We start from the raw sequence: 21,211 nt of genomic DNA on the forward strand, positions 1-21,211 counted from the left end.
CATTCTCTCATATTTTTTGGAATCTGTAACAGAATATGATCTAAGGGACTTGAACTAAATTTAGTCGTGTCTATGTTCTTTGTATGACTATCTTATGTACTCGGAGATGTATTCGCTGCTGATTAAGGTCATTGAATGAGTTACAGTTAGTCCTAGATATACAACTTATTTAATGTGATGCTATGAAATAAGACAATGAATTTATAAATATACATGAAGTTAGTCAAAATTTTTATGAATTTGACTAACTAATGTCCAATTTCTCTTAAATGGTCATTAAATTTTAATGGGGATATTTTTCAAGTAAACTTTATACAAAAAAAAAAATAAAATCTATAACCTTTCCAAATCAATTTTTGTTCCATGAGAAATTTTGCTTCTAAATCGTAACTTAAAGGTTGGTATTACGTGAATAGCCCTCAACATTACTCGGAGTTATAGTTATGTTTGTAAATAGAAGCAAGTCATTAATATTTCTAACAAAGGGCATTCTCGAAAAAAAAAATTAAATCACTAAATCATATTGGTGCTTTTAACATAGTATAGATAATTATCAGAAGAAGTGAAATTTCTTTACCGCTTTCATATATATATATGACATCCCTTAGTTCTCATATCATTTCCTCGCAAGGAATAAGGCCAAAAGAGTTTGTTTCATAGTCATAAAACCAGCTCCTCTTTTCTCTCTATCTTACACATAGTGTTAGCTACCATGATAACTGGAAAAGATATTTATGATGTTCTTGCAGCCATAGTACCCCTATATGTTGCTATGATTCTGGCCTATGGCTCAGTTAGGTGGTGGAAAATCTTTACCCCTGATCAATGTTCAGGCATCAACCGTTTTGTTGCTGTTTTTGCCGTTCCATTACTGGGATTCCATTTCATCTCCTCAAATGATATTTATGCAATGAATTACCATTTTATTGCTGCTGATTCGTTGCAAAAAGTCGTAATTCTTGGAGCCCTTTTCGTATGGCAGGCCTTTACCAAAAATGGAAGCTTGGAATGGATGATCACTCTTTTTTCCCTTTCAACTCTCCCAAACACTCTTGTCATGGGAATCCCTCTCCTTCGAGCCATGTATGGAGATTTCTCAGGGAACCTAATGGTTCAAATTGTGGTTATGCAGAGTGTTATTTGGTACACTCTTATGCTGGTCATGTTTGAATATAGAGGAGCAAAGCTTCTCATCTCTGAGCAATTTCCTGAAACTGCGGCTTCCATCACCTCCTTTCGCGTTGAGTCAGATGTTGTTTCTTTAAACGGTCGAGAGCCTTTGCAGGCAGATGCTGAGATTGGTGATGATGGAAAGCTACATGTGGTGGTTAGGAGATCAACCTCGGCTTCCATGATATCTTCATTCAATAAAGGACTACATTCATCAGCCATCACTCCCAGAGCATCAAACCTGACTGGAGTGGAGATTTATTCTGTTCAATCTTCAAGGGAGCCAACCCCGAGGGCTTCGAGTTTTAATCAGACAGATTTCTATGCTATGTTTTCAAGCAAGGCTGGGAGTGCGAGTCCTAAACATGGTTATACAAATAGTTTTGGTGGGGAAGTATTTTCATTGCATTCCTCTAAGGGCCCTACACCAAGGACATCAAATTTTGAAGAGGAGATGATGAAGATTGGGAAGAAGGGAGGAAGAAGCATGAGCGCAGAGCTGTTCAATAATGGATTAGCTTCATATCCTCCTCCAAACCCAATGTTTTCAGGGCCTGCCAGTGGACCTAAGAGAAAGGAAAGTGGCAGTGCTGCAATGCCAAACAAAGAGCTTCACATGTTTGTTTGGAGCTCCAGTGCCTCTCCTGTATCTGAAGCACATACCAAAAATGCAGTTAATGGAGATAATTCAACAGACATAAGGGCCATTGATCCTTCTAAGCTTCAAGAGGATGTTGCTGCTTCAAGAGGTATACCAGAAATTATTGATCTTGGAAAAATAAAACTTGCAGTGCTTTGTGTTAACTAAAATGCGTTCATGCATATTTTGATAGGAATTGGAAGTCCAGCAGGGAAAACCAATGGGGATAGAGAGATTGAGATTGAGGATGCTTCAAAGTTTCCAGCAAATGCTTCTCCTTTCTCGTGCCACAAGAAAATAGATTTCGATGATGTAACTGAGGCTAAAAAGCATCAGATGCCTCCTGCAACGGTCATGAGTAGACTGATACTCATCATGGTTTGGCGAAAGCTCATCAGGAATCCCAACACCTATTCAAGTCTTCTTGGCCTCATATGGTCTCTCATTTCATTCAGGTTTCCATTTTTCTCGCCCTTTTTTTACTCTGTTGCATTATGTTTTTGCTATTGCCTTTTTTTTTTTTGGTGGTGCGTGTGTATATTTATTTTTTTCTCTACATGTGTTTACAACTTTTGTAGACTAGGAAACTTGTAAAAAGTTACACCTATTCTTGATGCTAAAGTGCTTGTAATGTATACTTAAACTGGTGATTTTATTGGACAGGTGGAACATTCAAATGCCTGCAATTGTTAAGGGATCAATATCCATCCTTTCTGATGCTGGCCTTGGAATGGCTATGTTCAGTCTAGGTATTTCACTTTGATCACTCTAAGAAGTTCTCTAGTATCTACAGTATCATGTCTTACATACAAAGCTGATAACTAAGCTACTTATTTCTTGAAATTGAAGGCTTATTCATGGCTTTGCAACCCAAATTAATAGCCTGTGGAAAATCCGTGGCCGCATTTTCAATGGCAGTTAGGTTCTTAACTGGGCCGGCAGTAATGGCAGCAACATCTATCGCCATTGGTCTCCGCGGAGTTCTTTTACATGTGGCTATTGTCCAGGTGATTTACACTTTTCATGACACTAAAATGCCAGAACTTCATTGCAAGACCAATCAAAATAACCGTACCATTTTCTTTTGATCAATAAAGATGAATTTGAAAAATTGTCTAGCTCTTCAAATATTCATCTAGTTGTCTTTGCCTTTTTTTTTTTTTTTTGGATTTCATTTTTCATGCAACGATGCATTCTTAATTTGGATATTCCCAACAACCATAGCTTAACAGTGAGTATCTCATGTGCCCGGTTGGTCATTATCATTTCTTTATCACGTAATGTTTCCTATGTGAACATCATTTCCATGATGACTACTTAGGTTGGAGATTAGGCTGAATCTCCAACTCAACTTTGATTTTCTTGACTTTGCAGGCTGCTCTTCCCCAAGGCATCGTTCCCTTCGTATTTGCAAAAGAATACAATGTCCATCCAGACATTTTGAGCACAGCGTAAGTTTTTCCCTAGTCAACTTTTACGTACAAATTGATTAGCTCATCCATTTACATGCATAGTTGAAATGTGAATCACACACCAAAACAATGAAACAATATATTAAGTAAATTGCTACAAGTATTAATTAGAAGATTGAAATCTTTTGCAGGGTTATCTTTGGAATGCTGGTTGCTTTACCCATCACAATACTCTACTATCTGCTTCTTGGGCTGTGAGTTTTTTCAGAATGCAGAAAAGGAAAAAGATTTTGTATCGATAAATCCAAGACAGCCTTTGTGAATCAACTATCCTATGGTTATAAAATATGCCATTGGATTCAGTGCGTGACTTGGAAACTATATGCTGCCTGCCTGCCTGCATGTTACTCTGGAATGCGTTATAGAAATTGCTTCATTTTTAAGTAGTTCTTCACAGCTCCAAAGGGTCCTCCTCTTCTACTCCTAATCTATTCTTCTTTTTAGTTTAATTGACTCAGTTAGGTTGCTAGTTAGGCAGAAAGTATCAATGTAGTATGTCTAGATGGAATGCTTAGAACTGCTGTTGTATAATTTACTGCATATTATCAATATGGAATGCATGCTTAGAACCTCTGTTTTAAAACTCGGACCGGGAACCGGTCAGGTAGCCGGTCCGAGTCATATTAAAAAACCGGAAATTTAAAACTCGGTCAAAGCCGGTCAAAAATCGGGTTTGATCGGGAAAAAATCGGTTTTTCCGGTTCAACAGTAATTTTTTTTTAAAAAAATTCAAACTTTTTAATATTATGTTTTGACCCCCTAAATTGTTAAAACTTATTGATATACCTCAAATATTTGATACTTTATAAATATTGTCCTAAAATTTGATGTTATTTTTCAATTAAATTCATAATTTTAATTCTAAACTTGTTAATATTTATTAAATAATATAAACTGCTACTTGATTGTTCTAATTTTTTTGTATTTTCTTGTTAAATATATTTGAAACATCAAATATATATGAATATACCTTTATTAATATCAACATATTATTAGATATTATATATATAATATTTTAATTTTTAAATAATTTTTATTTATGACGTCATCCGGTTCGACCCCTATCGACCCCCGGTCGAATCCATTGACCCCTGACCTCGGTCGAGTCACTATCCGGTCCGGTTCTGAAAACATAACTTAGAACTCTGTCAATTTTCGACGCGGCCAATCACCATTTCTTCAACCAAATCTTATCCTTAGTACAGAATCTCCATTTCCGTATAGCATAAAAATTTGTTATTTACGTCAAACTGATTTGCATGTGATCGACTTGTGTTATAAGTTTGTAACTCAGTATCCCAATCACAATACACAGTTCCAACATATTTATACAACTTGATGTAAAAAAACTCAACACACCTTAAAAAAGGTGTTTGCGGCGCCTTTTTTCTTTTGTCAATTACTAGATTTGATACCCTAAAAGAGTCAAACGAGGTGGGTTTGAGTTGAAGATACTTCAAAGAGTTCCAAATAATTGTACTGCATCCGAATTTTTTAAGGATGAAATTTAACAGTAGAAACATTTTTTATTCCGGCAATCTTGGCCTTGGTACACCAGCTAATTAAGTTCAATTAATTCATGTGAATGCTTAAATAGGGAATAGATGAGACTGCCTTCAACGCTTGCTCAAAACTCACCTTTTGATTTTAAAATGCTTGTTTGTAGATTGTGATGTCTCTTGATCTAATTTAATGGCTTTGTCATGTGCGTCATTGATTAGGAAACTGGGGTTTAAGAGTTATGAATCTAACCCTCCAAAGTCATTCTTAATTGTTCTCATTCGGACGCAAAATGTCAATTGTTCAGACATGCATGTTTTCTGTCTAGTTGTTGGACTTGGGGCACTCCTTCAAATCTATGCTCAAGATTCCATTTTACTTATTAGTTCCATTCAAGAACTCAAAAGCAAGTGGAATCATTTAAATCAGTGCACCTCACCAGGCTGATCGGATCTATGTAAATCATAATATGTTGGACTTGACGGTATGCAGTCAAAGAACGAGGGCAGATGACGACCATTAGGATTTGATATGAATATTTCTTTCAGAGCTAACTTTTCCCTAGCTAGGTCATTTGCATTTACACTGCTGGTGTAAAATGCTAATCTACGTACATGTACTAACAAGATTGGATTAAACCATTCTCCACAGATTTCCCTTCACAATATCTCTATCGTTCCAAGTTGTTCTTCTGTGACAACCGAACAAGAACTCTGGCAAACAATTTCTCGAATTCGCTGCAAATAAATTGAAGGCATCCATCACCGTTTAGCGCACAATATCTTGATAAACAAACATCAGTATGTTCAGTTGTTAGCTAATTTAGGTCTTTGAATTCCGTTGTTGTAGTAATATAGAAGGAAGATTAATAAAATGCTTACCTTTCCATGACTACGTACAAACTAAAAAATCAAAAGGCGTACAAACGTTTGGAAAACAAGCCGCTGATTTGACAGAAGAGGAAAGGAAAAGAAAAGAAAAAAGAATTCCCATCGTAAAAATTTCAGTTGCATGCTTTTGGTCTAAGTTATTTCATACACATTGAAAGGTCAAACCTAGGCCGTCGTGCCTATGCGTTTACACCGGCTAAACAGTAAATGCTCTACTCAACTCATTCACAAGCTTATGTATTCTTAATTCTCCAACGTGGGAGTTGTTGAAACAGAAATACTTTTACTTTTCTGAATTTTTATTCTATTCTTAAGCCTATTCTAAAGTTGCCGGCATATTCTTAAGGATGGCAATGAGACGGGTTTGGGGCGGGGAGTTGCCAAAAAAACTCTCCCCCGTTCCCCCCACTTCCCACCTTGTCCTGCCCTACTTCTTTCGCGGGATGTCCATGGGTAATAATTTTTTTTTTGAAACTTTTATTCAATAGATCAAAACTAAATTCAAAGAGTAAAATGAAATACGAAATTGAAAAAGTGAAAAAGTGAAAAATGAAACAAGAAAAGGGTTGAAATAAAACGTCAAGAAAATTAAAAAACTCAAATGAATTGTATAGATAACATTTGAAAATACTCATAGAACGCGTAACATGCTTGTATTAAATATCAACTAGGAATTTGGATGAAAATTAAAAAAGGTTATGTTTAATTCCAAATATTTTAAGTTTATTATTATTAGATTATATAATATATTACATTTATTTATATTAATAAATTGAAGCGGGGACGGGGCAGGGGTATCGTCCCCCGCACTCCCCCCCCCCCAAAAATTAAAACAGGGGAAGAAAAATTCCCTTTGTCCCTGCGCCATCACTCCCCCCATGGGGCGGGCACCCGCCTTTGTTACCATCCCTCCATATTCTGGAAATGGAATTTGAAGCTAAAGCATATGCTTTCAATACAAAACCTAAGAATTAAGACTATCTATTGAAATTTAAAAGAACATTTGCTTTGTCTTTGCTTTGTGTGGTGGTGCATGACCTAATTCGAATATGTCTTTCTAGCTAGCAGATTAGGGTTGTAATCCGATCGTACAATTGAATCATTAAGTGTAACATTACGCTTTAAAAAAAACTAATGATGGGTTTAAGCAGACAAAAACTAAGCAATTAATGAGCTTCAAATTATAACTTATCCGAATTCTTACCGTTAACCTCACTGGCTGGAAACAGTACATGTGCTAGTGTTCCTTATAGATTGATCCAAAATTGAGGAGGCCAGCACATTCTTCTTCTCCAGCAGATTTCAAGAAACGCGGAAATGAACCGTTGCAGAACCCCAAAAATGCACTTCAGTTAATGCAAGTAATTAAAGCAGGTGTATTTTATTGGAGTCTAAGTTGTGATATATTGAACCTCAAACAAAGAAAAAAAAAAGGGATCTATATGGTTTTGTGATATTGTTGTAACGCAAACTTCACAGCCTCACGTGGACAGCCAACAAGAGAATGCTGGTTGTTCTTTTTTTTTATTCACTCAGGCTCACTTTTTTTTATAAATAAATAAATAAATAGATAGTGCAGTTAGTTAGCAGATAGTTGCAGAAGTGCATATGTGCCATCTCTGGGAAAATGAACGAGACTCTCTCTAGTCCCGGCAGAGGACAATATGCAACCATTGACAGCAAATGCAAGCGATCTTCTGGTTCAGTGCCTTTTTATGGTACTTGAAACTCTTTAACTTTTCCCACCGTCAACTCACCAATTCTGATCATTGTCGATCTGTCTGGATCAGGTTGCCAATACAGACACGACTGCTTGTCAAAGGAGACAGAAAAAAGTGGTACCATCTTCTGCTTTCAAGGTGGTGATTGATAGTGAAAGTGATTGATTAACTGCCATGAACTTGACATCGACTATCACCAGCAAAAGACATAACATGGTCTCATTATCATCATGGAATTTAAGCATGATAATATCTAGCCAACAGAATAATTCGAAACAGAAGCACACCAACAATATCCTTTGAATCAGAAAATGATTCATGGAAGATGTTATCAGTCACCATCAGTTGCTCTTCAGAAAGTCGGTGCACCACCAATCACTGGTTAGGATACGCGAATGGCCCAAGTAATTGAGCCCATCCTTCTTCCCAAAAACACCTGAAGATTATGGTGCGCCGCATTTCAAACATGGCAGAAATCGTTGTAAAATCAAGACCGTCACAACAGGACTCAAATACACATAAGATTTAAGAAAGGAAAAGAAAATGTTGTAATTTAATCCAAGAAGTCCTCAAAGCTACATGTACACATTGTGATCCTTTGAAAGTAATCAAAGAGTATATACAAACCACCCTCCCGAGAGGCTTCCCCATATGACAACCATTGCATGTTGTCCAACGAAATAAGAGTATTACATGGTTAGCTGTCAAAAGAAAAAAAAAATCACAAGGCAATTCTACTCCTGATAATGTGTAGGGCTCCATGTTTGTATAGAGGGAAAAAAAAATCATCTCCAGGGTTTGTTAAATCTCTTCTGGTTAGTATACAGGTTTAGACATGTTCCTCGCCGTAGGCTTCCTCATGGCCATCTCCGTTTTCTTTGCTCAGCTTAGATTTTGGTAACAAGAATGAAGACTGTCTGGAAGACGTTATCACTGATTGTTGCTGGGAATGTAAATTAAGGTATGTGTAGAAAGACATACCCCCAAGAGCAAACATTGCTCCCAAAATACTAGTAAGTCCTGGGTTAGAGCCAAATATGAGGAAGCCACCAAGAAGAATAACACATGTTTTGAACTGTCCCAGGACCACATGGGTGGTTGCAGAAGTAGCCCTGTGTTAGTGTTGGCAGAGGAAGAACGCACAATTAGTCACAAATAACATATATGTCCAAACAAGTAAACCACATGTTTTTTTTGTCAACCAAAGCTAAAGCAAAACAACAAATCTAATAAGAAATTTTAACAGCTAAAGCCTGATAAAAGTTTTATCATCGCCTTAAACTCTGTCAGCTAAAGCAGTCAAATTGTAGGAGGAGTTTGCAAAAGTAAAATCAAAACTATAAGCATCACTTACCCAAGTGCCAAGGCACCTGACCACTGAAGCAAGAAACCAAGAAAAGCAGAACCACCAATAATTGCAGAATTATGAAAGTTCCAATTAAAGGAAAGGACCCCAGGTGGATCAAGTGAAGGCATCATCATCAGCAAAAAGAACAAAGTGATAGGTGTCGTCTTCCACATCAACCTGCACATTTATCTTTTCTGAAATTATATTCTTATAATAGATTGTCGAAGAACAAACACAAATTCCAAGGCCCTAGCTTTTTGAAAATTTTTGCCACAGAAATGAAGAAACCAATTCAACATAGAGATTATGATAATTTTTTCTTTGGTAACAGCAAACAATGATTACAGCTCAAGAGCTGATCGTGATACAAATAAAAGTAGAAACAGAACTTGAAACTTTCTAACAACTTCAGAATAAAAACCAAAGCAAAGTAAGATTATTTTGGCCAACGATGTCCACAAGTAATTACTTTTGCACCGAGAAATTTTGGACACTAATGACAAACCAAATCTCATGAAAATTTAATTTGTTTGGATGAAAAGCAACAATTATAACCGCTTGAAACAAACAATCCTAAAGTTCAACACAAAGAAAACAAAGAAAAAGAAAAAGAGACTAAACAGAGATTTAGCAGGATTATGTAGCATACGCCATAGCAGTCCAGTTCTCCTGTTGCTGAAGATTGGACCAAAGTATCTTATTGATTGCACTAGGTATTATCCACGCCAATGCAACACAAGCACCAAAAAGATGAAATTGAAGATCAGTCACGGTTGCAACAGCAACGCCAATCGAAACTACAGCAAGCGCAAGAACCTGGCGAGAAAATCAAGAACTAAAACCTCAGCAAAAGATATGGAAAAAAGTTTTCTAGGTAATACAAGTGTACGAGCACATGATGCATCCAATGCAAGTGGCTACAACTTCTTGTAATAAAGGTGAGAAAAAGCTACATGCCATCTCAAGTGCCTCCAAAACAAAACTGAGATGATGCTGACAAACTCCACAATGTAATTGAATGTTAAAGCTCACAATTAAGATAAATCTGAATTGCAATCAAAATAACCAGAGGAAAAAGTTCAAAATTACTTAATTGACGTAAAAGGCATAGAGAGAACGAAAGGACTTGATAAAAGCAAATTGATATAAACTCTAATTTAACTGAATCTAGGAAAATTGTTTGCAAGTTCACCAAAAAAATGCAGACGTTACTTAAACATCATGAATGAACTCTTGCACATCAAAGGTCATTAACATATAACTCTAGCCAAGGGAATCCTCAAAGGTGGGAGCAATGACTTGTGCAAACAAGTAAAATAAGGTCTGATGACAATCAGCAACATTTTGGTTCTTTTGAATCATTATGTATGTGAAAAAAGAATATTTCTACAATGCATATCCGTAAAGTAGAGTTGAACTGCAAGTAGGAGTTATCAATCTAAAGAAAGCTCAAACTTCCTTTCGATCACTGTTTTAGAATTGCAAGTAAACACATTGCAATCTTCAATTCTCTTTGGAAGCAAATACATCACATTCTAAAGTCATACATTTTCATGTTCAAAATTTTAGGTCTTGGTTATTAATGTCCAGCCTCAACAAATTCATTTGCTAAACAAGCAATTTAGTTGTTTCACATTTTATCAGCATTCTAAGTGAAAAACTGTTTAGTATTCTCCATTTCAAATGCACACAATTAGCATTTTTCTAAACTAAAATCCGGAAAGAGAACCCAGGACTACGTTTGGTCCTATCGAAGGACTACATTATAGCAACAAGAATCTACCTTCAAGAAAGAGATCCTTTTGCTGAAGAGTATGAACTCAGCTAACACAATTGCTGGTGTGACTGCAATCTTAGCCATCTGATAAAACCCAACACTGAAAATATGCATTTTGATTAAGACTTAAACAAGTGAAAGGCATGATTACTGAGAAAGTAGATAATATATATTGCAACCTTACCTATTATACTTCAAGCTAACATTTGCAAGACCAGTTGAGAGGGACATAACAATACCAAGAGACAATAGGGAAGAATATTTAGTTGACTTTGGTGGTGAAGATAGAGAAAGAATGGATAAGGCCTTCAGAACAGCCATGATCAACCAACTACATATGTAGTGTATAAAGCTTAGAAAAATTGGATAATTAAATCCAACTTTAACAAGCACCTGTAAAATTCATCAGACAAAAATGTAAAAATAATAACCAAAAATATATTGGAATTGTACATCAATCTGATTCATGGGAGAGGAAGAGTTGACCAACCAACTTGTTCATCAAAATTATACTGACAGACACCAAAAAGTTAAATGCAAGAGCAACAGGAGGCCCAAGTGACGTCTGCTGACGCTTCCCACCTCCTAACGACCTTATCTTGCTAAATAAAGAGGATCGCACTTCCTCCAATGCTCTTCCTACACATGTTGCAATCAATGTACATTTATGTGAGAAATTTTCAAAAAAAAAAAATCTCATAACAACCATACAAAAGTGAAAATTTTTGGATTAGTAAAGAGGCTTAGAAAGATGCCCTGTGGATACTATGGTTCTGACCAGCTATGAATTTAGGTCTAAGAGTAATTTTCACAGATAAACTACCAAAGCATAGAGTATACATAATTCTTATTGCAGCTAGGAACTAAAATCAGGAATGATTAAGCAAATTTCAGCTAAATACTAGCATCAACCGAAGAACACATAAGTTTCACAAGAATTTCTAAACAGGTTCTTCTCTGAAAAAGGAAAACAGATATTCCTTCACATAATATTTACATAGTTGATTAGAAAACAGAAAAGGAGTGGGTCAAGCTCTTAAAAGTCCATTTCAACTACATGTCTCACATTTTCAGTCCACAAATAGCTAGTAGTAGTGATGCATCAGCATCAGTAAGAACTCACTCTTACTGAGTAGCATACAATATGTTGCCAATGAGACCTCCCACCTCAACCACGGAAAAATATAAATAATAAATAAGTAATAAATAAAATAAATCAGAAAAAAATGCTGAAATAGTTGCTAGGCCTTAATTGAGTAGCATACGATATGTTGACAGTGAAACTCCCCACCCAACCATCCTGATCAAACTTGTATTTTCTTAAACAACAAAAAAGTTACATATGTTAACCATTAACCCCGCTAACACAAAAGTCTAGCAACTATCTCAGACGAAAATGAAGCACCAAGTGAAGATAAAAAACTTTTAAATATGTCATGTCAAATGGATGAAGCAAAATATAATAGTTGCATTCCCAAAACTATGAATGGTTTCATCTAACTTCAATACAGTAAAAACTAGCCGTTTCATACAATTCATCCTGTGACCTGAAGTTACCTATTTCCTAATTAAGAGATGAAAATGACATAAATTTGGTTCTCAAAAGAGATGAAAATGGCATAAAATTGGTTCACTTTTTGAAGCCTCGTCTTCGAACTATACTACTAAATGAACATTGCTTTAGTCAATCAATATCTTCGCTCAAAGCAAACTCATTTCCTAACGTGCTTATTAACCAAGCAGCATAACTTTCAACACGCCAAAAAAATGGAGCTCTTTTACTCATTTTCTTGAAGATCAGTTATATTAATTTAATCATAGAAATTTTTTTTCTCCAATTAGTAAGTAGATGTTAAGTGCTAACTGCAATGCCCATATAAAACAAAACTTTAGAAAAAACGTGAAAAGAAAAGAAGAAAAGAGGAAAGAAGAAAGCTTTGATTTTTATTTTTTAATTTTTCATTCTAATCTTTGCTAAAACAGAGCATACTGGCAAAAACCCGTAGAGTCAAGTCAAAGAAAAATGACAAAGACTGCGTACTCGCAATCAGAAATGCAAGCAAAAGAAACCAGAAACAGAGAATCTCTTCAAAAAAAAAATTTATATATATATATATATATATCAAAAGAAAGGAAAAGAAAAGGGAGTGAAGTAGAAGAGTACCTCTTTCACCAGCGTCACTGTCCTTGCGCTTGAGAATTTTTCTGACATCTTTTCTGATCAGAAAGCCCAGCATTTCTCCCCCCGACTGATGTAATGCAGATTCACAGCATTCGATTTTTCAGAGCTTTTCTTCTTTGGTGCTTGTTATACAATTATTATATTCAGATGGGAATAAACCAAGAAGGGGAAAAACAACGAGAGGATACAAAGTAGCTTCTAATAGTACTACTACTACTACTACTAAACATCCATTCTAGATTATATTATACTATACTGAAAAGAAATGAAAATGCGTAAAAGGGTGTGCGTCTGAAAGTAAAGGGCTGCTAAAAGATAAGAGCTTGGAGAGAAAAATGAGTAGCGGCGAGAGGATTTGGCGGAGAGATTTGGGGGAAGTGATTGGTACAACAGATGAAGCGTGAAGTACAAGTCGCACTAAAGATGACGGATGAGTTTAGATTTGAGAAAAATGAGGAAATCACGGGACAGAAAGATGGACCTCATCACTCAGCACCGACCGACACTTAAATCAGACTAAATTGAGAGAGAGAGAGAGAGTGTCTGTGTGTGTGTGTGTGAGGAGTCAGGACTCAGGAGTGTAGTGTAAGTGTAGTAGCTTACTGCTTTACCTTTGCCTAGTAGTGGGGGAGACTGAGAGTCCAAGTTGCAGTCAGCGGCTTAAGGTAGTTTGTTACAAGCAGACAATGGTTGATACCCACACAGGCTTCAACTCTACTCTACTCTTGGGGCTGCCAACTGGACTTTCGTTCCAAGCAATGTGGACCACCCACATTTCTGGTTCCTTGTACATTTCGTCCATTTTCTTTTCTTTTCTTTTCTTTTAAGGGATATTTTCTTTTCTTTTCTTTTCTTTTTAAGGGATAACTCTGTTTGGATACCGAATATTATTTAAAATAATTATTGTAATATGTGAGATGAAAATATGATTGAAAATATAAAAATATGAGTTAAAAAATATGCTTATGATACAAGCGAAATATTATTTAAAAATATCCAAACAATATTTTAACCGAGTTTCAAACCTATAAGTAACCCAATTGGTGTTAAGAGTTAACTTTGGAGCGAATTAGTAGAATCTAACCTCTTCGTTTGATGTTCTGCATTAGTGAAAGAAGTGAAATTGATTTTTCTCACGTTAGGTCTATATATATGTACTTTTTTTTTTTTTTTTGTAATTGGTCAGTTGGTAATTATTGATGTTCTTTGAGTCAGCAAAATGGAGGACAGACATGGAACTGAGTCAACAAATTACACCTTGAAAGAAAGATTTGATTACCAATGTCGATGAACGCCGGAGCCCCTCCTCATATTTGAGCATTTAAACCCTAACCCCCCCCTCCCCCCTAAACAAACACAAAAACGCAAAGAAAGGGTCATCATTTAAGTAAACAAGTCTTTTGATTGGTGATTACTTTACCTTACCCTACACATTCACATATGGGGGATTCCATTCCAAGCATAGATAATCATAGAATAGATAAGAACCAAGGAAGAATATATAGTTGATTGACTCAAAGAAAGGTCCTTTGTGCTTATCATCACATCCTACATTAAGCCACCAAATTTATCTTTTCAAGATAATACCATATCCCATCTTGACCTTCGATTTTTCAGCTTCGGGTAGTAAGTATATTATTCAGTAAAGCGTTTGAAAGTTTTTACTATGCAAAGTTTTAGAAATAAATGGTTGGAGTTGGAGTTGGAGTTGGAGTTCACGAAATTGTTGGTGTCGTATAGCCTGTAGGCGGATCAACAATAGATTACGCAAACGGAGAGGCATTGGACAACTGTAGGGCTGTCCGTTCCCGCTAATCACATAGCTCAATCAAAGGAGGAAAAAAAAGAAAAGAAAAGGGAGTCACATTATAAAAGGTTATCAAAGGTGGACAATCAAGAGGAGGGGTCGATTGGCTTATGTGATAAGAGGAATGAATTGTAAATAAAAAATTTAAAATTTAAGATCTCTCACTTATTATTAAAAAAAAAAAAGACGGAGGACTATCAAGTACTTCCAATATTGCCTCACATCACAATTTTTTTTTTTTTTTTTTTGGAGGGAACACATCATAATGGATTTCAAGAATCTTAATTGTCTAAGAATTTATTGCTTTTCCGGACAATATAAATGGACCACTGCAAAATGGACGAAATCAGCAGAAGATAGTTTCCCTTTTTGATTTGAGTTGAAGATGGGTTCGGGTACAAGCAGCAATTTCATGATTTATTGAGCCATTGTGGGGGTAGGGAGGTAGATGGGCGATGGCGATGACACACCAAGCAAAGAATTGTAAAGACTCAATTGCATGAGGGGTCAACAGCAGATGCATGTGATGATGTGAAGCCTGACACACTGAATCTATTAACTGTGATCCTCAGTGCAATCTGTGGTGTTCAAGAATCGGTGAGTCTCAAGCATCACGGGAAGAAGAGCCGATATGAGCAATAAAACAAAATTGAGGTACCATTTCTGACATTTTGGGACAAATGTCACTCGACAGTGATCATATTTTACTTTTGTCTTGAAAACAAAAATGAAAAACTTAGCAGGGAGGGGATGAAATTTACGAAGCAGGGACACTCAAATTGTACTTGACCATCTCATCTAGATCTAGCGCTCAATAAAATTTGGCTGCCCCACGTCTCATGCACCATCTAACCATTATCTTCCCACGGATACAAATTCAGGAAGCAGCCACCTCAAAGCATCAACAGCTCAAAAAGTGCTGCTGATCATGAGTTAAAATTTTGGGAAGCTGAGGTGAAGTTGTTTTTGACTGTTTTTTTTCAGCTTATATCCGAAGCCGCTTGTGTAAATTACAGAATCTAGCTTGTTTTCATTTGCACGCTAAAGACTATTGTACATGGCTGTTGGTACATGATTCTCCATCCATAAAGGTGTCACCAGGTGATCGTAACCAGCCATATTGACAGGGATAACAAAACTCTATCTCGGAGGGGCGTCTATGGTTCCCAGTTTTCCAAGCCCCGCGAGAGAATTTCTGGCTCAATTTCTTTACACGAAATATATCAAGTGTACAAAGCATAAAGGGTGTCAATAATGTTTCATCAAAGAACCTTGTCGAGCAACTAAAGTTGCATAAATTAGTTCATTCCAGGCGTCGGGTACCCCAGGAAGACACCAATGGCTGCAATCTTGCCTTTTGGCGGAGACCCTTCGTCCACCAGTGACATTCTTACCATACACGGATGGGTGGCCATCTTTCCTAAAGTTTGTTAATCTCGTTATATTCAGGAGACACACCGGGACTTTCATTTCCTGGATCACTTCCTCCACTATCTTCATTTTTAAGGGGTAGCTATCTAGGATACTCCCAGTTACAACAGGTTCCGTCTCCCGTATACATGTTCCACCAGAATCCCAATCCCCGCCTCTGTAAAACGAAAATGATGCCTAAAAAGTTAAATCTTTGTTATCTCTCTAACGCGTTGAAAGGATATGAACATTCTGGATGAATTATTTCGAAACTGCAGTTTACGTTTAAGGACCGAATTACTTTCATGCAGTTCTTCTATTTTATTGTTTTCTTTTCTCTCTTGCTTTCTGCAAAGAATTGCAGCTACTTGTATTTGAAAAATATAGAAGAGGAGAACCCAAAGAAAACAGAAACAGGGAGTACAAATGAAAATAATACTGATGCGGCCAAGTTTGCAGAAGTGGAGAAACCAACAACCTGACGGTAAAAATAAAAATGACAAGATTGATGCAGCCAAGTGAGTCAGCTACTATTAAACCCAGCCTTAAAATTCGATCCTAAGATGTTTCTGTGGCAGCAAAGAATTAAGTAAATTTGGGAGAGAGAGAGAATAAATCAGTAGTGAAAGGAGGCTCTCCTTAAATAGTCTCTATCCTATTTGACAAACCAATGCAAGTGTGAAAGGCTTTCTAGAAACGGTTTTAAGTTTGAGTACCTGAAATGAGCGGATGAGTACCCACGATAAAAGATCAGCTTTCCTCTCTTCATGTTATTGTCAACCCACTTTGACCATGTCTTTATAGCTCTTCTATAAGCCTCCACAGCATCAAATTTAGGATAGATGTAGTTCCCCTCTTTGTAATAATTTTGCCTACGTAATATCAACAGACATCAGCTGCATGTCTAAAGCTGCAAATTGTCTACGCTTATTCAGCAGAAGAGGTTCTGTGTTGTTTCATGTAGGACGAATGCACTTAATTACCCAGCTAAACTACACTTGAAACATCTTTCAAGTTCCATGACCTTGTCCACTACTATGTGTAGCAAACTATGAGCTAATCGCATTGTAATTATGGTATCACTCTATATACACTCAGTATGGAAGTTTCTGATGCCATCATACATGGCATACTCCTATTCCTCTAAGCTTTGCATGTGAAGTCACGATGAGAGCTCCGTACAGTTTTAAACGCTTAAAAGAAGCAAAAGAAAGAGAACAGATGACAGTTCAGAAAGAACAGATGACAGACTAGAATGATACAGATGTTGACTTACCCTCTAGCAGTCTTCCCATGAGTCCACCAATGAGCAGTATTGAAGACAAGAATGTCAGCTCGCTTCCATCGGCCAGCTGACTTGTCTATGCGGTCTATTGACAGAGTTGGATTTGAGTTTCCTTGTGCATTGATACGAATTCCTTCCTTGACAAGGAAATGAGATCGTACAAATTCCACTGTGCAGTTATAGTCCTGCCCATCGATTTCATGAGTGTGCCTATTAATCAGTACTATCTACATGATGTATTCTTTTATAAAGATCAAGACAGAAGAAAAAAAAAAGAGGGAAAAATGTTAAAGAAGCATGTGCTAGAAATGCAACAGACAAATGCTACATGAGGAGCTCCAACAAACATATATTGCGGCACCTTTTTTTCTCCTTTTTTGTTAGTTCTTTTTTGTTTTTTTGTTGGTAATCCAATAAACATTATTTGGATCAAAATCATTTATACAGGCTAAAATTTCAGATAGGCATTCCAGTTAGTAATTACAGATTCTGAAAGGGATTCTCCACCAATTACTGGCATTTCACAGATCATGAAACACAATTGTCCTTTAGGGCATGGCATCTCTTTCAAACAAAAAGCAAAATGATCCTTATTCAATCAGCCATGTTTATGATCAGAACTGCAAGATCACGTAACTAACCTCAAATTTGAAGATGTAATAGCCTCTCCCCTTTGTTATTTTGTATCCATGAACTTCATACATTTTGCTTTTATTATGTAAGCCTTCACGCAAAATGCAAAGAAGTGATTCAAATTGGTTTCTGTTCATGGAGTCACCAACCAGCATCAGCCTCTTTCCTCTTAATCTAACCAAAAAATCTGTTGCATTAAATCTGCAAAGAGGGCCAGTCAGATGTCTGTCTCAAAAGATTTCGAATGTAAATTTATAGCTCATTTGAAGATAAAAACTTCCAAACCAACTATTAAGAAACTGGTCAGTAATCAAGAAATAGATTGATTCCTTTGCCAATAACCAAAGAGCCGCAAAAATGTATAGAGTGTTTCACTCTTTCTTTCGGTTCTTATCTGCGCTCTTAAGGGTATAAGTGCAACAGATTTGCTGAGGTGTCAGAAAGATTTTTTTTCGTTACTATTTGGTTCTTCTAGCAGAACTATTCATTTTCTTATAGGTGTAACATCTCTTTTTTCTCTAAATAAATTCTGTCTTTTTTACTCAAAAAAACATAAAAGATGTTCAGTTCCCAATATCTCCTGCATTCTGCCAGAAAAATAAATTTGACTATCCTATAAACGAAGAAGATAGTTTATCTTTTGAAAAAAATGTCATAGGAGCTATTGAATGCATTTTAGACAAGTTTATGAAAATTGACATTCAGATTAGGAAACCAAATGAAGGCAACTAATGAGAGGTGGACACAAACTATTAAAGCACAATGCAAAGGTTTGGTTTTCAATCCATTGCGATTAATAACTTATGGTTGTTTGTGCTGAAATCATACGGCATAAGTATGGGCTCTTTAGAAGTAATGATTGATGCTTAATCAGTGAAGACAACCTGGAAATTGCAAGCAGATCTGATGAGCCAAAACTCTCAACCAAAATAAAAGGGAAATTATTTAGCTAATTTTCCATAATGCCAATCATCAAGAGTAAAAGCACATGAAGTAGGGATAATATCAATTCTTACAGAGATTTTAAAAAGCTGGATTCAAATTCTTACAAGACTTGTAAGTATGATTGATGACAATATCATGCTGTTAAAGCAGAAAAAGCATACAAAATGGTAAGATCACATGAGAGGAGAATGAGAAAAAGAAATAAAATCATCTCCTCATCACAAGGATTGGACCATGCTAAAAGACCTCAACTCTACTAGGTCGTCTTCCAAATTTAAAAGTCAACCCCATAACCCTGTCTCTTGGCTTTATTTTGTGGCCAACTCTCTTGGATTCATTACCTCATTTGAGTAGCTTCTGATATTGCACTAACTCTGCCTACAATTAATATTGTATTCAATCAGCTTTTCTTTGCAGAAACTATTATTTCATACCTTTGATGAGTGAATTTGTCAATTTTAATTTTTGATATCCAAACTATCCCAGCCGATACTCCTATGATTTTCCCCCTACAATTACTCCTGTATCTGTCTCAAGATAAAATATTTCTTCTATTTCTACTGTTTTCAGTTGCTCCCTCCTTCAGTAACCTAACATTTTTATACTTGACCTGCGCCAACACAGTATCAGTAAGACCGGAATTTAACCAGATAGACATCATTCTCAGAAATTGTTTTTCATGTTAGATGTTTGGGAACAACCACAAAATACAAGTAAATTTTCCAATAGAATTTTGGAATCCACTCCAAACAACCGTAACAATCTTCTATATAATGCTGCCAGCCTAGAAAACGGCACAAAATCAACCATGTCTGGATACATTCCAGCTTCTTTCACCAGGATAGGCACTTCTTTACATTCTTCTTCAGAGTTTAATTCACGTTACCTTTGATCTTGCAGAATATGTACATTGTTAAATAGCTTTAACTATTTTTGACTGTAATGTCTGACACATCTGTCCTCCATAATATGATAAACTAATATCAATAATGACCACGTGACTCAAAATTAACCAAATTAATACCAAGTTGTTCCACTTAGGCAAACCAATTTACAATGTTAACCTATACAAACATATGCAACTAGAAAAATCAAATTTTTATAAGCAGAATAGAATTATTGCCACCATCCTCAAGAGGGCTATAATAATCAGGAAAATCTAGTGTAAGAATGAAATCTAACCTTGGCAAATCACATCCATCTGGCTTCCATCTCCACTTTAAATACTCAGAGTCTGGCCTTCCATTACTTTGACAATCAAAAGCCTCATCAACGTAAGGACAAGATCCTGGTCTATATATTGGGTACTGCTCATCTTTCACCCATTTTCCCTTGTAAAAATCACAACCTTTCCACAATGCAAAATCTTCACTATAAATTTCAGAAACTGGCCCTTCTTTTTCCCTTTTTGTGTTGCTTAAATAATCATCATCAGATTGAGAACTTGAAGTGGAGTCCCTTCTGACTTCATTATCATTTCCAGATTCCGATGAAAAGAGTCCCTCAGAAGATGTCTCCTTACCGTCAACCGGTGCTTCTTTTCCGGTGTCCTTGTCACCAAAATCAGATTTTGAGGATGTAGGGTGCTCCTTAGTTGTTGATTTCTCATGAAATTCACCATCAAGATTCGATTTTGATGAAGCAGGTGCATCCAAAGAAGCATCATTACCATCAGCAAGCGATAAATTTGCACTAGTTTCATCCTCAAGATTCACTTTTGATGAAATGGGATTCTCAAGAGACGTATTTAGGCGGCCATTTTTACCAATCAAAGCTACTGCATTATCATCAAGTTCAGGATCTCCTGAAATGAGTGTCTCGGTAGATCTAGGTAAATTCAGGGAAGAGGGAGGACGGGTTTGTACAAACAGATCTCTGTAGATTGACAACTGGGGTTCAAGAGTGTCCCTGCTGAGGATGAATAAGGTGAAGAGAAACAAAAGCAGCAATATAAAAATTCTAAGAGTGCGCTGCTTTTTCTTCTGGGAAGAAGTGGAGGCAGTTGCCATTTGGGGAAAGCATGTTCTGGTCTATTAGCGTTTGATTTCTCTATTTTTCTGTTTTGTTTTGTCACAGTGAAGGAATGGGGAATGAATGAGCAGTTGCCAGCATTTGCCATTTTGCTGATAGATCCTCCCACGCCCTTTTAAAATTCACACAGGAGCAGAGGGAGTTGGACTTTGTGCAAATTAAGAAGCCTGCAGAGGGCTAAAATGACAAAAATGTCACCTCTGTGTAATTTTGTGATTTTTAAGAAGCCTGCATAATAGTTCAAGAATTTTGCTACACCAAACAACATCTGTTTAACTAAATGTCAGAAAAGGAGAAAAGCCGAGATTTACCAATCTTATCTGCAGGCTACCATATTACTAACTTAAACCTGGTTTTTGGTCCATCATTGGTTTTGATGGTGATATCATGTGCATTTATA

The 21,211-nt window shown here is 36.4% G+C and overlaps 3 protein-coding genes across 6 annotated transcripts; 1 reads left to right on the plus strand and 2 right to left on the minus strand.

Moving 5' to 3' along the window:
- The first annotated feature begins 634 nt into the window (after positions 1–634).
- On the plus strand, positions 635–3,853 carry LOC113691530 (auxin efflux carrier component 2). Its single transcript, XM_027209697.2, has 6 exons — positions 635–1,919; positions 2,004–2,265; positions 2,474–2,559; positions 2,660–2,817; positions 3,185–3,261; positions 3,414–3,853. Exons 1-6 carry the CDS (start codon positions 713–715, stop codon positions 3,478–3,480), a joined length of 1,857 nt encoding a protein of 618 aa, XP_027065498.1. The 5' UTR covers positions 635–712; the 3' UTR covers positions 3,481–3,853.
- A 4,064-nt stretch (positions 3,854–7,917) lies between these two features.
- LOC140008479 (nucleotide-sugar uncharacterized transporter 1-like) lies at positions 7,918–14,008 on the minus strand. Of its 3 annotated transcripts, none has more exons than XM_072052921.1 (7): positions 12,683–14,008; positions 11,036–11,157; positions 10,703–10,911; positions 10,525–10,618; positions 9,391–9,557; positions 8,748–8,918; positions 7,918–8,505 (listed from the first exon to the last, which is right to left on the minus strand). In XM_072052921.1, the coding sequence occupies exons 1-7, from the start codon at positions 12,753–12,755 to the stop codon at positions 8,223–8,225; spliced, it is 1,119 nt and encodes a 372-aa protein (XP_071909022.1). In that variant the 5' UTR covers positions 12,756–14,008; the 3' UTR covers positions 7,918–8,222. The 3 variants fall into 3 exon arrangements, with proteins under 3 accessions (XP_071909022.1, XP_071909021.1, XP_071909023.1); XM_072052920.1 differs by having other exon boundaries at positions 11,009–11,157; positions 12,683–14,007; XM_072052922.1 differs by lacking the exon at positions 11,036–11,157 and having other exon boundaries at positions 12,683–14,007.
- A 1,509-nt stretch (positions 14,009–15,517) lies between these two features.
- On the minus strand, positions 15,518–20,903 carry LOC140003974 (protein trichome birefringence-like 5). Of its 2 annotated transcripts, none has more exons than XM_072052918.1 (5): positions 19,963–20,902; positions 17,844–18,036; positions 17,194–17,387; positions 16,634–16,789; positions 15,518–16,095 (listed from the first exon to the last, which is right to left on the minus strand). In XM_072052918.1, exons 1-5 carry the CDS (start codon positions 20,787–20,789, stop codon positions 15,756–15,758), a joined length of 1,710 nt encoding a protein of 569 aa, XP_071909019.1. In that variant the 5' UTR covers positions 20,790–20,902; the 3' UTR covers positions 15,518–15,755. The 2 variants fall into 2 exon arrangements, with proteins under 2 accessions (XP_071909019.1, XP_071909020.1); XM_072052919.1 differs by lacking the exon at positions 15,518–16,095 and adding an exon at positions 16,339–16,486 and having other exon boundaries at positions 19,963–20,903.
- Between the last annotated feature and the right edge of the window lie 308 nt (positions 20,904–21,211).

This window comes from Coffea arabica, chromosome 6c (assembly GCF_036785885.1).
Source record: "Coffea arabica cultivar ET-39 chromosome 6c, Coffea Arabica ET-39 HiFi, whole genome shotgun sequence".
In the NCBI taxonomy this organism is placed as follows: Eukaryota; Viridiplantae; Streptophyta; class Magnoliopsida; order Gentianales; family Rubiaceae; genus Coffea; species Coffea arabica.

What these genes read in the sequence shown, in the direction of transcription:
- LOC140008479 (XM_072052920.1), bottom strand. Translation starts at nt 12,755, where the DNA reads ATGCTGGGCTTTCTGATCAGAAAAGATGTCAGAAAAATTCTCAAGCGC. An exon ending in TAATTTTGATGAACAAGTTG is followed by an intron (nt 10,912 to 11,008) that starts GTTGGTCAACTC and finishes TGAATTTTACAG; the next exon opens with GTGCTTGTTAAAGTTGGATT. An exon ending in GTTAGCTTGAAGTATAATAG is followed by an intron (nt 10,619 to 10,702) that starts GTAAGGTTGCAA and finishes GCATATTTTCAG; the next exon opens with TGTTGGGTTTTATCAGATGG.
- LOC113691530 (XM_027209697.2), top strand. Translation starts at nt 713, where the DNA reads ATGATAACTGGAAAAGATATTTATGATGTTCTTGCAGCCATAGTACCC. An exon ending in AATGGCTATGTTCAGTCTAG is followed by an intron (nt 2,560 to 2,659) that starts GTATTTCACTTT and finishes TTGAAATTGAAG; the next exon opens with GCTTATTCATGGCTTTGCAA. An exon ending in CCAGACATTTTGAGCACAGC is followed by an intron (nt 3,262 to 3,413) that starts GTAAGTTTTTCC and finishes AATCTTTTGCAG; the next exon opens with GGTTATCTTTGGAATGCTGG.
- LOC140003974 (XM_072052918.1), bottom strand. Translation starts at nt 20,789, where the DNA reads ATGGCAACTGCCTCCACTTCTTCCCAGAAGAAAAAGCAGCGCACTCTT. An exon ending in ATTACATCTTCAAATTTGAG is followed by an intron (nt 17,388 to 17,843) that starts GTTAGTTACGTG and finishes ATCGATGGGCAG; the next exon opens with GACTATAACTGCACAGTGGA. An exon ending in TACTCATCCGCTCATTTCAG is followed by an intron (nt 16,096 to 16,633) that starts GTACTCAAACTT and finishes TTCGTTTTACAG; the next exon opens with AGGCGGGGATTGGGATTCTG.